The sequence below is a fragment of the Typopeltis vanoorti genome, chromosome 3 (genome assembly GCF_054136105.1).
Source record: "Typopeltis vanoorti isolate ZY-2024b chromosome 3, IOZ_Tvanoo_1.0, whole genome shotgun sequence".
In the NCBI taxonomy this organism is placed as follows: Eukaryota; Metazoa; Arthropoda; class Arachnida; order Uropygi; family Thelyphonidae; genus Typopeltis; species Typopeltis vanoorti.
The window spans coordinates 127,968,942-127,985,202 of record NC_143551.1 but is presented as its reverse complement, the minus strand read 5'-3'; the positions used below and the strand labels follow the sequence as shown (position 1 = coordinate 127,985,202).

Below are 16,261 nucleotides of genomic sequence, written 5' to 3'. Positions count from 1 at the left end.
CTGTTCGAACGACTTGGCCCTAAACACTGAACTAAATCACATCCTCAACACTTTCTCAGCCAACGGCTAGCACCCCAAAAAAATACAAAATATATCAGAACCTACAAACCACAGACCCCCCCCCCTCCACAACAGGGATTACTCTAAATCCATCACCATTCCCTACATCCGAGGCACCTCGGAAAAGATTACCAAAATCCTAAAAAAACATGGCCTGACCTCCTGTTACAGACCTTACTGAAAATTGGCATCCCTTATCTGCTCCACTAAAGATCAACCACTTCCCCTAGACCTACCTGGTGTATACCAGGTCCCTTGCAGTTGTAAACTGTCTTACTTTGGCCAAACAGGCAGGACAGCGAATATTAGAACCCAACGACTACATCCGTTTTCACAAGTACAGCCATTCTGGTCTTGCAGACCATGCTCTGGATACACGCCACAGAATACGGTGGAAGAAAACTACAGTAATACACCGTAGCAAATACAAATTAGAAAGACTATTTATGGACCAAACCTCAACAAATTTGGTTGTATGCAACTACATCAAATTTTGGAGGCTTACATCAGCAGACCTTTAGCCCAACGGCCAAGAACACCTACTTAGCCTGCTAGAGGGCACCATCAGGACTTTTAGGAGAACAATAGCTTCATCTCTTCATTCTCAATTACTGTGTTGTAGTGCCTACATAAGCATGCCTTTTTTGTAAGTTCCTTTAGAAGATGGCAATGTGACGTTGCCAAAATATCGGAAATATTTATTAAAGTATAATTTAATTTATATTCTTAACTACATTGTTCAATTCCTTAAGTGTTTTAATAATGCATAACCAACGTATAAGCCTGTCTACGAGAATAAACTGTTGCAAGTTGGCCCACTATGGGCAGACAGGAAGATCAGCCACACGGAAGAACATAAAAAAATATAACCGCAGTCATGACTATGATCAATCGGGTCTTGAAGGCCATACTTTAGAGAAGGCTCACAGAATCAATTGGAAAAAGACCACTGGTCTTTTTTCCAATTTTTCCTTCCTCACAATAAATTTAGAAGGGAAAGACTATTTTTGGACTCTGCAGCTACTCTCAGAAATCAGCCTAATTTGAAATAAGGTCGCATTAAACTTCCCAAAATATGGGAAAAAACACTAATACTTTGAGATCCCAGTTTACATCCTAGATCGCCACTAGGTGCCTACAGAGGGTGCCCCACCTAGTTTGGACCCTAGTCTTTTATCCACATGTTTCACTTAGTTTTGTGTTGCCTTTGTGCATGTTACAAATCTCATATTGTACTCCCTGACTACTTTTAATTGGAACAATTAAATATTGTTTTAAATCCTTTTTCAATGCTGTTTTTGCTCCCTTAAGCCTCTAACATAATATTATCCTTCTATATTATATATATATATATATATTTTTTTTTTTTGTTTTGTTTTGTTTTACTCGCCATATACTAAAAGAACTCTCTGGAATTATCTTTGACCTGCTTGGCTAGTTTCTTCCCATAATCTGCATTTTCCTTCCTTACCATACTGGTCACTCATCTTGCCTGTGTTTTGGAGCTGCCTATAAACTTACTGATCACCTTTCTTTTAATATGACCTGCACAACTTTTCTGCAACTCCTGCATAATTAATGATGCAATTCATGCACCTAACTGCTGATTTATCCTCCTAACTATGGGTATAATCAGATATTTCTTTGTTTAAACGCTCCTCGATCATCTCCCATGCACTTCTAACATCATTTCCGTTCAGATTTTTAAGTGCATGTGGTCTTGACCCCATGATCACTCTCCCCAGTTTGGCTGGTTATTGAAAAGTTCTCTAATGCTGTCATTTCCTTCCATCCTTGTGACATTTTCTCCTTCTAATCTATGTTCCCATAGCTGAAGTCCACCATAATAATTATTCATCTTGCACTTAATGTATTAATTTGTTGATGCATGTCATCCACATTTTCCTTGCATCTCCTTGCCAACAGCAGCAAACAACTATATATTTTATTCTGTTGCTCTTTCTCATACTAGATCACATCAAATACACTGGCTTTTGCATTTCTCTCTTATTGGCTTCCACTATCATTATCAACCCCTTCCCTACCATCCAGTTTCTTCAATCTTCTCTGAAAATACTATACTCCTTCACATTCCATCCCTAAAGCTACATCATCCTCTATCAGTCAAGCCACAATAATGCCTATAACTTTTGGCTAAGTTGAACCCTCTTTAATAATGCCAAAAACTCCTGCCCCACATTCTGAAGGCTTCTGACATTACTATAACTACAGCATCATCTTCAGCCCACAACTTCCTTTACACCTTGTTGACTATCCCACTCAATTTCAAAATATGAAGAGCTATATTCAGCATTATTCTTCCAGTTACTTTCCTCAAGGATGTACACACACATGCCTACATCTTCTGCCCCCCCCCCCCCACAAAAAAAATTGTTTCCCTGACTCTACACTTCCAAACTCTCACTGAAAGACTCTCTAGACAGAAAATATTGGACAGTAAAAGGGGGGGAGGCAGTGGAATTGATAATGATAGTGGAAGCCAATAAGAGAGAAATGCAAAGAGCAGTGTATTTGATGTGATCTGGTATAAGAGAGCAACCGAATAAAATATATAGTTATTTGCTACTATTGGGCAAAGGGATACAAGGGAGAATGTGGATGACATGCATGAACAAATTAACACATTGAGTGCAGGATGAAATGCACACCATCAGTCTTATTTAAGTCCTTTCATCCAACAAACTCACTCAGCACATCCATATAAACTCAACACCATTCCTTCTGCAAAACCTATGCACAGACTCATTTGCATTCATGGCCCTTCTTCTCAACATAACATACCTTTATAATACCATGACAGACTTATAATCTTTATTCTGTCACTCTTCTTATTCACTTGTATCAGCAATATTTTCATACCCTCTTGCAAACCACACCTGTTACCTACTAGATCTTGTGTACCTGCTAAAATAATTTTTACTTTCTGTCCTGCATTCTAACATATTTTCCCCAATGAAACATGATTTTGTCACACTATCCTCAAGTACTTCTCTCTTATCATGGAGTCTTCATATAAAAACTTTCTCTTAACCTCCTTTTTGATCTTTCATATTACTAATAATACAAAAATAATATAATAACATCTCAAGAAGCATATGCTTTTTTGACAAATGTTTTTTTTTTTTAATCCTTTATTTGACAGTGTTGATCTCAGGCAACACAACTTTAGAGTTGTTCTCTTCTCATGCCAATAAGAGTTTCCACCCAACTGTTGTCATTATTGCTTCCACATAACTTTTGTCTTCGTCGATGCACAGTGAAAAACTTTTTTTTTTTTTTGAATCATGTTTTTGCCAAAGTCATGTTGCCTGAGAGCTACACTGTCAAATAAAGGGTTAAATCACACATATATATCAACTAGATTTCTACCATACTACACCAATCTAACAAATGGCTCGATTCTTTTGAATCCATTGTTGTCATTCCTGTATTTATTGTCAGTTATGCTAAAGATGATCTGCAAGTTTCAGATCAAAATATTTGATTATATAACTTATTAATAAAGTTTCTTGTGTCTATGTGTTTCTACATTCTTTTTCTGTATTACAGAAAAAGGATTCTGGATTACAGTATTGTTATTATTATTCCCTATATCTATGGTAACTCATAAAAAAAAAAAAAAATAGCCACAACTTTAAAGAAATATTATTTCTGCACTGCTTTCAGGATCAACTCCTTTCCTTCTCAGTTTCAAATGTATACAAAGTTCCTTGTACCTGATTTTATTATGAACAAACTGGACGATCAGTCCACATCTATCTGGAAGAACTTAAATACATCTGTTGCTACAATCATGATCAGCTGGATATAGTATACTATGACATGGATGCCTTGCACAGAAATCAATAGCTGCAATAAGTGTAACATGCAAGACTATCTGGAATCAGAAACAAATCTTAAAAACCACCCCAACTTCAATAAATATAGTTGTTTGAATATATGAGTACAGAAGTTCTCAGATGATTCTTAGCCTTTAGACTCAACAACCAGAACCACCTAATAGTGCCCATGGTAACTTTCTTAGGACTAAGCTTTTAGTCTAATCTCTTCTTGCTGTATTTTGTGTTGCTTGTATATGCATGTTACAGTTCTTATATTGTATATCCTTTTGTTTGCCGATGACTAGATAATCATAGTAAGAAGTGAAGATGAACTCCAGAGATCAATATATACTCCGTAAACATAATTGCTAAAGAATTTGAAATGCAGATATCAACAGACAAAACAAAAATCACAGCCTTTAAAGAACCGTCTCCAGTCAGAAGTAAAATCATGATTGAAAATAAAATTTTGGAACAAATTAACTGCTTCAAATACCTTGGATGTGCTGTATCGTATACAAAAGAGAACTGACACTGATATCAAAATTTCAACTTCTTAGAGATAACAGGGACAATCAATAATGTTTACAAACCTAACCAAGTTCAAAAGTATACAAGAATAAGCGTTTATAAAGTTTTGGCAAGACCTTCTCTACTGTACAAAAGTGAATTATCAACCATAAAAATTGTCAAAGAAAAAATAGCAACTGGAGAAATGAAATTCATATGAAGAACAGCAGGCTATACTCTCTCAAGGATTAAAAAAGAAGCACAGAAATACATAAAGAACTAAAAATAGACTTAGTACTGGACAACCTTAGGCACAGGAATGGGGATATGAGTTCAATGTTGCAAAATGTAAGATTTTAAAATTTGGAAAACAAAGATGGGATGCAGAATTTATGCTTAGTGAGGATATATTGTCGGAGGTGGAGGAAATAGTGGATAAGGATCTGAAATTTAGGGGACACACACAGCCAAAATTGTGAAGACAACACAAAGGCTTCTGGGAATGATGTGGAAGACACTAACTTGTAGAAGTAGGGAGATTCTTGTTCCATTGTATAAGGCTTTGATTAAGCCACACATAGACTACTGCCCAGCTTTGGTCACCTGGTTTTCAGAAGGACAAAGATGTTGGAAAGGGTCCAGAGGCAATTGACAAAGGTAGTTTCTAACCTCTAGAATGTCGAGTATGAGGAAAGATTGAGAAGATGCCATTTGCAGAGTCTGGTGGACAGGAGGAAGAGGGGAGATATGATAGAGACCTACAAGTTAGTAAAGAGGGTTGTTATAGGATCAATGCTATGCTAGAGAGGTTATACAGAAAACAGTGAGAGATCAGGGGAGAACCAGAGGTCATCCCTGGAAACTGTATAAAGAGGGTATGAGTAGAGGAGTGAGAAGCAGGTTTTCTTTCATGCAGAGTTGTGAATGATTGGAATGCCCTGCCTGAGATTGTGGTGTCTGCAGAGAATGTGAGTGTGTTTAAAGCATGGTATGATGAGCTACATGTATGATAAAAGTACCTCGCAGATGAGTCTTTGACTCCATGGGGGTCTTGGGTAATAATAAAGTATATGAATACTGGAAGAACATATTGAAAGAATGGACAGTTCAAGAGTACCCAAAAATGATACTCCGATACTGCCTAGTTGGAAGACAGAAGTCAGGAGGGACAACCAATGAAAAGATTGAATGAAATCAGAACAGGCTATAGGGCCTAAATCCCCAAAAGGATGATGATATTGTATGCCCAATGATGTCTATGACAAAGACAAAAGAGTGGGGTCAATAAACCTTTAAATTCATTCTTAGTGCTATCTTCATTCCATTAAACCAAATGAAGAGCTTCAACCAGCATTTAAGCTTAAATGCATAGCTGAATAAACTAGTCATAAAATAATTGTGCTATCATCTAAAAAACTCCTTGAGTGTATACACAAAAAAAAAAAAGAAAATGAAATGAAAATAGCATAAGGATAGAGCTTAGAAACAAAAAATGAGCATACTAACAACCTTCTTTGAACAGCTGCAAATCAGATAATATAAGCTTCTTGTTTTTATTCACTCTGGAGATGGCTTATAAAAGTTCAACTCATTTGTTTATATTACGAGTCAGAAGATTTACTACATCATTAGTAACAGTTCAAGATATTAATAATTTTTATTTATTTTTTATTTGAGAATAACTCAAAATATTCTTACTCTGTCAACTTCTGTTTCTTCAGAAATTACACTAAAATGAGAACCACGAAACCCACAGAGTGCAAGATTTGATCCTGAAGTAGAAATATTAAGTCAATATTATTGTCTGATTATAGTTTAATTTTTATGAGTTATTTATTAGTTTACCATGTAAGAAAAACTAATTCCCAATGCTAAAAAGCACTTAACGTTCAAATAAAATATAACATCAATGGTTTAATAATGTTGAAAAAGAAGGGAGGAGAGGATAGCATGCTTTCAATGAAGACTCAGTAGAATGCCTAACGTCTATCACGTCTGAAGTTCTCCAGTTGGTTTGCATGTTTTACAAGAGAAATGTTGCTGCTTTTTGTAGATAATAGCATCATCAACCATTCAGCCAATAAAAAAAAATGTCATGATCCTTTTGAAAATCAAATAAATAAATATTGAATATTTAAGTATGATATAAATTGCAGCTTCAATTAAAACCTGGCAACATTTAAGTAGCAAGATTTTACACCCTCTGTCCAAAAAGAAACCAAACTTTTGATAGAAAATAAAACACAGGCCAATTATAATTATTTAAATCATTTATTTCAATCAATATACTCTCCCTCAACTTCAATACAGCATTTGGCATGGTCGATTAATTTGTTAAATGAGTTTTATATCAGTTTTTGGGATACTGTTGAAGGTCATGGTTACTGCCGCTTGAACATTTTTCAATGGTGTCATATTGCTTTCCTTTCATCGGCAAATGAAGTCAGGAGAAGAGAAAGTCACAGGGTGCTAAATCAGGTGAATACGGCGAGTGATCCAACACACAAACTTGGTTTCGCACAAAAACTTTCCCACAATGTTCGAACGATGAGATGGTGCATTATCGTGCAAAAGTGACCAGCTGCCTGCATCACGATATTCATGCCGTGCACAATGAATTCTCGCTATCAATCACTTCAAAACCTCGAGATAAAACTCACCATTGACCGTTTGGTCAGGCGGAACGAATTCTTTGTGGATAATGTCCTTGGAATTGTAGAAACAAATCAGCATTGTCTTTATTTTTGACTTCTCCAAGCGATTTTTTTTCAGATGCCTCTCTTCTGGTGGTCTCCACTCAGCACTTTGTTTTGGTCTCATACTCAAAAGACCATGTTTCGTCATCAATAACAATCGTTTCAAGGAAGTTTGAGTCCTTATGAGCAGTTTTAATGAGGTCCTTGCAGTGTTCGATTTGATACATTTTTTGGTCGTCAGTCAATTTGTTGGGAACAAATCGCAAATTCAATTTATGAAGGTCCAAACTCTCGGTCAAAATGTTGTGCATAGTTGTTTTTGGAATCCCAATTCATCTTCAATCAATCTCATGGATGATTTCGGGTTTTCTTTGATGAAATCACGCACTTTTTTTTGGATGTTGACTTCGCTCAGTCCAGTTTTTGGACGGCCTGGCTTTTTGTTATCCTCAAGCATCTCACGACCACTTTGAAATCACTTAAACCACTCGTAAACTTGAGTACGGGATTCATCACCGTATGCTTTTTCAAGCATTTGATGCATTTCGGTAAAACTTTTACCAAGTTTAACACAAAAGTCAATCACAGCTATCTGTTTGAAACTCATTTTCCGACCGTTCTTGGCACTATAACTCGGCTAAAAACACTGTCATTCTTGGCACTATAACTCGGCTTCTAATGAAACAAATGTCATAAACAGACACAACACTAATGAAGGTTGCCGCTTTTGACAACAAAAAGACAACAGGTGGCACCACTAGTTTCTTCTATTTTCAAAAAGTTCGGTTTCTTTTTGGACAGAGTGTGTATTTACAAACTAAGAACTGATTTCTTTTAATAATTTCAATAGGCATTCCAAAAATAAGCATAGCATGCTTTCAAGCTCAAACAAGTTTTTAGAGACACTATGATTCTCTCATTTTAAGCAAAAGGGTTTCTGTAAATTTTTCATTGTTACGTAAAAAAAGCTATCAAGCAAATTGTAAATGTGTTATTTTGCTTTAAAAATTCATTTCTCCAAATAATAATTATTACACAGAATTAAGAGAACTGGTATAGTACTGTCTTGAAAGACAGACATACATATAGCATTTGAAGAGTTTAAGAAAAGAAAACTGTTCATAGGAAGTTAGTAGTAATTAAACTTTGCTGTGTAGTATAGCATTGTCATGGTTATAAAACACTCTTTTTTGTTAAGACAGGAATTCTATATTCGATACTAATACCCTCTAGCAAGATAGGAATTTTTAGACTGCTAGTCAGGATTTTTGTTTTTGTAAAATACATTTCAAGTCCCACCAGTTTGCTCATTTGTTCAGGTCATTTATCATCTCCATCGGTTTGGTGGGATCTTCTGAGAAGATGCAATACTAATCAGCGAATCAAATATTGCTTAGCTTCTTTTCTAAGATAAGATACAACTTGTTGATCCAGTTAAATTTTCTAAACAATGTTCAAACATAGCTGTAAAAAGTTTAGAGCACACAAGATTAAATTAATTAGACTTGCCAAGAAAGTATATTCTTGTTTAATAATCCTTTGTCCAAATACAGTATAAGCAAAGTTGGCATGCAAAGTATCTCCAAGACTATGCTATCTCCTTGTGTATAGAGGCTGATGACTTAACATCAATTGCCTTAGCATTCTATAATGCAAAGTACATTTCTTTCCAGATGTCATAATGCTAAGCATTATCTGAAGGGCCACTACCCAGACCAGTTTCAACCTTTATTGAGGTACTGTTAAAATGCAGGGGCTACTCCAAAAACTCTGAGTGATCTTGTAGATCACTCAGAGTTTTTGGAGAAACTTTAGCTGTGGCTTCACTGAGTGACAGGAAAAACTTTCCACTGAGAAGACTGCTCTGCTCACCAGGAAACAAGCAAACCCAAACAAACAGTATTAAATGTCATCAGTGGAAGCAAAAGAGATAAAATGGTGGTATTAACCACGCTACCGGCCAAGACGTCTATAGACGTTCACTTTATCATGGATGCGAAGTGCTTATTAAAATTGTAATACCATTGTTATAACAATGAAATATATGATGGATATGAAGCGTATACGGATGCGTAATTGATCCACAACGGCCGGTAAGGTGGTTAATGCAGAAGTCATATATTTCCCTGTATACAAGTAGTAAAAAGATATATCACCTTATTATTAAAGCACTCTGGATCAGAGAAAGTTATAGATTTTTGATGGAATTTCAAATTAAATTAAACTTGCCAAGAAATTATATTCTTGTTTAATCCTTTATCCAAGTATAAGCAAAAGTTCTGCATTAATTCAACCTTGGAATCTCTTCTGGGTGTGGCACCTACTGATAAGACCTCAAAATAAAGGTTGAAACTGGTGGGTGGTGGTGATGGTCCTTCCCATGATGCATAACATTATGCACATCTGAAAGGAAGTGTACTTTGCATTATGACTGCAATGCAAGGCACACATCATTTGATTTGCAACTGAGGTGAAGTCATCAGCACCTATATACAAGTAGCCTAGTCATGAAGATACTTCACATGCAGACTGTTGGCTACCCATGGATAAAGGATTGAACAAGAATAAGTTGACAAGACCACTTCGTAACCAAGTGAAAACACTCTATGGGATATAGATATAGGGTTGTCTTTACTGATTGAGAAGTAACTTCCATTTCTTTCTGTGTAAACACTACTTGATTTTACTGCAATTAACTTGTTCCAATGCAGTGTCCCAAATGACTTTTGGGACACTACATATTTTGATGAAATAGCATACATTTCAAACAAATGTCTTAATGACATTATTAAGCAGGCTCTTCCAGGGAGTCCAGGACTCATTAAGGGACATAATTTTACATCATTTTCATTATACTTAATTATTTTACATTATTTTCATAAATGTAAATCAACTATCAGCAAATCCAAATAAAAGCCACTAGCAGAAAATGCATCTCTTGTCCAAATACTAGCCATGCCTTTCTGCTCACCTGTATTCCCACCTCTCTTATCCAGATGGCACCACTGTTACAGAACTCAAAGAAAAAGCTGACCTTCGAACATCACTCTTTTCGTCTAAATCCTGCATAGATAACAAAGGCAAATCACCTCCTTCTATACCAACAGCTGAGCAGCATATGCGACCTGTGGTCTTCCAACAGAAAGATATAAGAACACTAAATAACCTGAACACTACAAAGTCATTTGGTCCCAATGGCATCTCTCCTATTGCATTCAAACATTGTGTTCCAGAACTAACACCCATCCCCTATCATCTCTTCTATACTCAGCTGGTACCTATTCCATATTATGGAAACTAACATATATCCAACCCATTCCAAAAAAAGGGAAGACAAAAGCCTACCGTTCAACTGCCAACCAAATGCCATCACCTCAATCCTCTCCAAAATAATGGAAAAAGTTATCAATGATCAACTTCTTCACTAACTAGAAGCTCACCAATTAATGGACAACCACCAGTATTGATTCTGCCAATCCAGATCCATGGCTGATACCTTAGCCTACATCACTCACTACTGAACACATGCCATTGAAATGTTCAGAGAAACGTGCACTTACCCTTCACATTTCCAAGGTATTCGATCGTGTTTGACATCAAGGCCTTCTTTGCAAATTGCCTCTCTTTGGTCTTCCTGCCACTCTCTGTAATTAGATAGCCAGCTTTCTCTCTGGTTGTTCACTGCATGTCATGGTGGACAGCACCCTCTCTTCGAGCTTTGCCACCAACCTAGGACTCAGGGCTCTATTCTCTCACCGACCCTCTTTCTCTTATAAATAAATGACCTATTCTTGATCACTACAAATCCTATCCATAGTTTTGTTGACAACAGCACTCTCAGCTCATCCTACTCCTTTGACAAACCATGTAGTTCCCAGACATTTCTTACATCAAGATCATCTGCAATCAGTGCCTTAAACACTGATCTCCATACCATCCTTCAGTGGGGTAAGGATAACTTAGTCAACTTCACATCTGCCAAAACACAGTCCTGCCTTTTCTCTCGCAAAAGGGATCTAAGCTCAACTTCCCTCATCCTCAGTAATACACACATCATGAGACAGGATGAACTCTCTTCTTGGACTGACATATACCTCCAACCCCGCTGGGCACAAACACATCAATCAATAATTTCATCAGTTTCTAAAAACTAAGCATCCTTGTTTCCATAGAGATCCAAGCTTTGAATAGAGAAGGCTATTCCTCACGTGAACTAGCTAAAAGTCAACCTGTTGGTGGTATGGCTGCTGTTGATAGTGAAGGAAACTGGATCTGCTGAGAGGAAGAAGGGACAGGAAGACCATGCCAAGATTCTAAAGTGCTGTGTCTCATTCAGAGAACTGAAACAGAGAGCTAGGAAGAACAAATGGGAGTTGTGGCAAGCAGCTTTGTAATTGTCAGGAGAAGGCTCATTTGAAATAGACTGATAGCCAGATACCCTAAAAAGAAGCCCTTGTTAAACAAAAAAAATTAGATTGGCTCAATTAAATTGGTGCAAAGAGCATGCTGAATGGACCCCTGATCAGTGGAAAAGAATAATTTTTTTTTTTTTCTGATGAGAAAAAGTTTAATCTGCAGGGCACCGATGGTAGACAGTTCGAACATGTTCAGGAGAAAGATTCAACCCGACTGACTTTTCAGCCAGTCAGATGATCTAGATGTCATATCATGGTGTTGATCACTTGCATTTCACAAAAGATTCAGTGAAGTGTACCAGAAAATTTTAGAAGAATTTCTGACTATTATCAGTGACCACTTCAACGTAACGACGAATGGTATCTTTCAGGATGATTCTGCCCCTTGTCATAGGGCAAAAAGTGGAAGTAATGCTATTATAACACTAAAATGTACCATACAAACTGAGTACTTAAAAAAAAAAAAAAAGCTTTGGTTTTTGTTGCAGGTTAATAAGTGGATCAATGAACACTCAATTCAGTGACTACTGTAGCCAGGATACAGCCCAGATATCAACCCCCCCCTTCCCCAATTGAGAATTTGTGATTTGTGGTGCCAAATGGAGAGTGAAATACACACGAAGCAGAAAACACTTTGGGAGCTCCAAGAAGACATAAGGTTATGGAACCATAAACTGGCAGTTACATACATTAAGAAATTGATTTTGTCAATGCCTCGCTGATACCAAGCTATAATAAAGGAGAGAGGAGCCCCCCCCCCCCCCCAAAAAAAAAAAAAAAAACACAAAGTACTAAACAGCAAAAAGTGAATTTTTAGCTTTGAATGCTAGTAAAACTGCAACTGAACTAAATTTTGATACCAACATTTGTTTTTCGTGAAATTATCACTCTCCACTCCATTTTGAAATATCTCCAACTTTGTCAGGTTTATTGTAATTTCTTAATTATGTCACATATTGTACTAAAAAAATATTATTAAGCCAAATATTAATCAAAAAATAAAAATGTTATATTATCTTCATTATTTGTGATAATTATTGTGTTATTATCTCATTTCAAACAGGCATTCATATTTAATTACCAAAAAAACATGGTTACAGCAAGTGATGCAGTTTCTATGAACATGAGTATAAACATACAAGGGGGGAATCAGAAAAGTTCTTGACCTAATAATGAAAAAACGAATTTATAATCTCAAAATTATTTTTATTTTTCAACATAATCTCCCTTAAGACTATACATTTATTCCAGCGATGCTCCAGCACCATTATCCCATCCCTGTAGTGGTTCTCAGTAAGATCTCCAAAATACACCTCTACAGCTGCAATCATATCTTGATTCAAACAAAAACGCTGACCAGCGAGGAAGAGAGAATTCAGAGGGAGCTAAATCTGGGGAATAGGGTGGATGTTCCAACGATTCATAGTGCAGATCGCTTAATTTTCCCATTGCCAAAACAACTTTGTGGGCAGGTGCATTGTCCTGATGAAAGACGATTTTTTTTTCTTCTGCAAACTGGGCCTTTTCTCATGAACTTTGTTGTCTAGTCTGGTTAAAAGATCGGAATAATATTCCTGGTTATTGTGTGACCTTTTTCAAGATAATTAATAAACAAAATGCCTTTTGAATCCCAAAATACCGATGCCATGACCTTTCCTGCTTATGGAACCGACTTTGTCTTCTTTGGAGCTGAACAACTGGCTTCTGTTCACTGTTTTGACTAATGTTTGGATTCTGGCGTGTAATGGTGAATCCAAGTCTCATCCATAGTAATAAATCGACGCACAAAATCAGTTTTATTCTTGTTAAAATACTCTACTGTTCAGAGATTTTCCTGCGAGTGCATTTTTGATCTGCTGTGAGCAGGTGTGGCACCCATCTTGCGCAAAGCTTTTTCATTTGCAATTCTTCATGCAAAATATATCCTACACATACTTTTGAAATGCCTATAGTCTTAGCAATTTCATACACTTTGACTCACCGGTAATCCAATACAATATTGTGCACTTGATCAATGATTTCTGGTGGTGTTACACTTTTTTAGGCATCCTTCACATGGATCATCCTCAAGGCTGGTACTGCCACGTTTAAACTCGGCAGTCCATTTCTTAATTGCTGAAAACAAAGAAGAGTGCCCATGGGGTCCTTAGCACATTTGCACAGTATCTATCATACTTGGCTTTGAACTCATTCAGTCATGGTACCCACAACAGATTCTGGTAGCCTATTTCACTCATTCATTCCAAGCAAAAAAATCTAGTTCTAACATCCTTGCTAACTCCATGTTGATCAGTTTTCAAGGACAGCCCCTAGTTCTCTCACCATTAGACCTGTTCTGAAAAATTTCCTCTATATTAATCTTGTAAAAACCTTTCAGTAATTTGTATGTCTCAATCATATCACCCCCTTTTCTGCCTGTCAACCAATTTCTGCAACCCACAAATCATCAACCTATTCTAGTAAGGTTAATTCCATAGACCTGCCACCATCTTGGTCACTTGCCTCTGGATCCTCTAAACCTCTTCCTCACTACCAAGAAACCCAGGTGACCAGATCTGTGTGCAATCAATATGGGATCTTATTAAGGCTTGATAAAGAGAAATGATAACATGCTTGTCTCTGCTCGTCAAAGAATTCTTCAATAACCAAGTAATCCGATGAGTTGCTTTAGCCACTTTTGCTATGTGCTCTCTAAACTTCAACTCCCTATCCATTAACACTTCCAAATCTCTGGCTTCCTAGAGTACAGTTTCATCAATGTGGTATACAGCTAGTAATCTTTTCACCCCAAATGTATAACCTTACCCTTTGGCACATTAAACTAACATCTATTCTCCTTTGTCTAGACTACCAGGTCTATCCAAATCATCCTGCAAAATTTTAACATCAGAACAGTTCCTCTAGATCCTTTCCTATATCATTTCCAAGAACAGAGCCCTATGGTATTGTAAAATCCTGCATAGAAGGATTTTTGTACAACAATTCCTTATATGCCGATTTTACTAGAAAACGAAAATCCATACCAAATACTTGTGGTGTTGTGTCCACTTTCAATATTATTCCTTGAATCTCTATGTCAAGCTGCTAAAAGTGAAGTCTTTTCTACATGGGTCACGTGGTATCTCTATCACACAAAGAAATAGCCTCAGGTTAGAGCCAAAATTAAATGTGACAGAGTCCTCAACCCTTACCTCTCTTAAAATCCTAAGAAATTTATATTTTTAGACTGTGCCACTTAGAATTATTAAAGATATAACTCAATCAAGAAGTAAGTTAGAAGATATACTCATGTGACCTAGGGTTGCAATCGTGTCCTTAACTTTATTCAATTAAACTCCCTCTCAGATCCGTAATGAGTTTCACAAGTGGTGCATCGAATTCTATACACAGACTCATATATTTAGTTAAAATCAAGCAAAGTTTATTTGTTTCTAAGATTGCAGTTTAACATACAAGAACAATCCTCACTCTAAAATACATTCTATTCTAAATCAATTAATTAGCTTGACTTCATCAAATATGATCTCTGCACACATTTTGTTCTCAAGTAATTCACACAAAAGTAAATAATTCTATATTATCTAGATTACTACTAAATTCCAGTATTTAATTTCTATACTAACAACTGGTAACAGTAACCATTCTTCAACATACAAAGATTCAGATTCAGTTAATAACCATTCACTCATGACTTTCTATAAAACACATGCGCTTCAGTCCTGACCTATAATTGTATCTGAGTCCTTCACTAATAAAGCTTCACATATTAACCTCCCAACTGGCTGGTGTGGATGAAATAGTCAGCTCTGCCTAGCTTTTTTCATGGATATAAACTTCATCGGCATTCTGCCATTTATCATGCCATTACCTTCCTCCGCTGTTAACCTCGTTACGGCTATTCTATAGCCATTAGTGGATTAACTGTTGCTGAGTGACCTTTATGTCCCCCTGTCTTTACGTCTATTGTATTGCTTAGAATTTCATTTACTGTCCTAAGTTATTTGATCTTTTTTGCCTTTAAAGTGATTTATTGTGTCTCTTCTCAAAAACTGAAATGAATTTCACATATGCGAAATATAATAAATTTAGTTTAATCCTTTATCCAAAATAAACTTTCAACATCTTTCTCTAAATCCAGAGTAATTTATTAAAAATGGGTGGCACACCATTTGGCAACTTCTATAGGTAGAGATGACCTGCGAATGCTTCTGCCTTGTATCTCAGCTTGGGCCTGGCTCCCACTGAAGAGACCTCAATAAAGGTCGAAACTAGTCTGGGTAGTGGCCCTTCCCTTAATGCATAACATTAGACATATCCGCAAGGAGATGTGTTTTGCATTATAGGAGATACTGAGACAGGAGTATTGGTAGCTTGCTCCACCTTTGCAACGAGTTGCCCTGGTGTGTACCACCTTACCTCAGTCCTGAAGATACTTTCAGGCGCAAACTTTGTTTGCTCACACTTGGATAAAGGATTAAACTAAATTTATTATATTCTAACCAAGTGAAAAATAAACTTTCAACATATGCGAAAAAAATCAATCTTGAAATGACTACCGATCAGCCTTTGCAATGAATCTATTTAGTGATAGTAAATTTGATGTATTTTATTCTACAAATCAGTGCATGGGAAGAGTTGCACTGATTGTTCTTTCACTTTACTTATACTATAGAAACAATTTTTTTCAAATTTCAGAATTTTCAAATGTTTGCTTTGAAAATATTATGTCAAATATTTA

General features: G+C 36.4%; 1 protein-coding gene across 3 annotated transcripts in view; it reads right to left on the bottom strand.

The window, feature by feature from the left end:
* Positions 1 to 16,261, bottom strand: part of betaggt-I (geranylgeranyl transferase type-1 subunit beta) — a 174,833-nt gene that overhangs the window by 122,333 nt on the left and 36,239 nt on the right. For all 3 annotated transcript variants that reach the window (XM_090415981.1, XM_090415983.1, XM_090415982.1), the window contains exon 3: positions 6,111 to 6,184. In XM_090415981.1, coding sequence (XP_090272107.1) covers positions 6,111 to 6,184 — 74 coding nt within the window. The remainder of the gene's footprint in view (positions 1 to 6,110; positions 6,185 to 16,261) is intronic.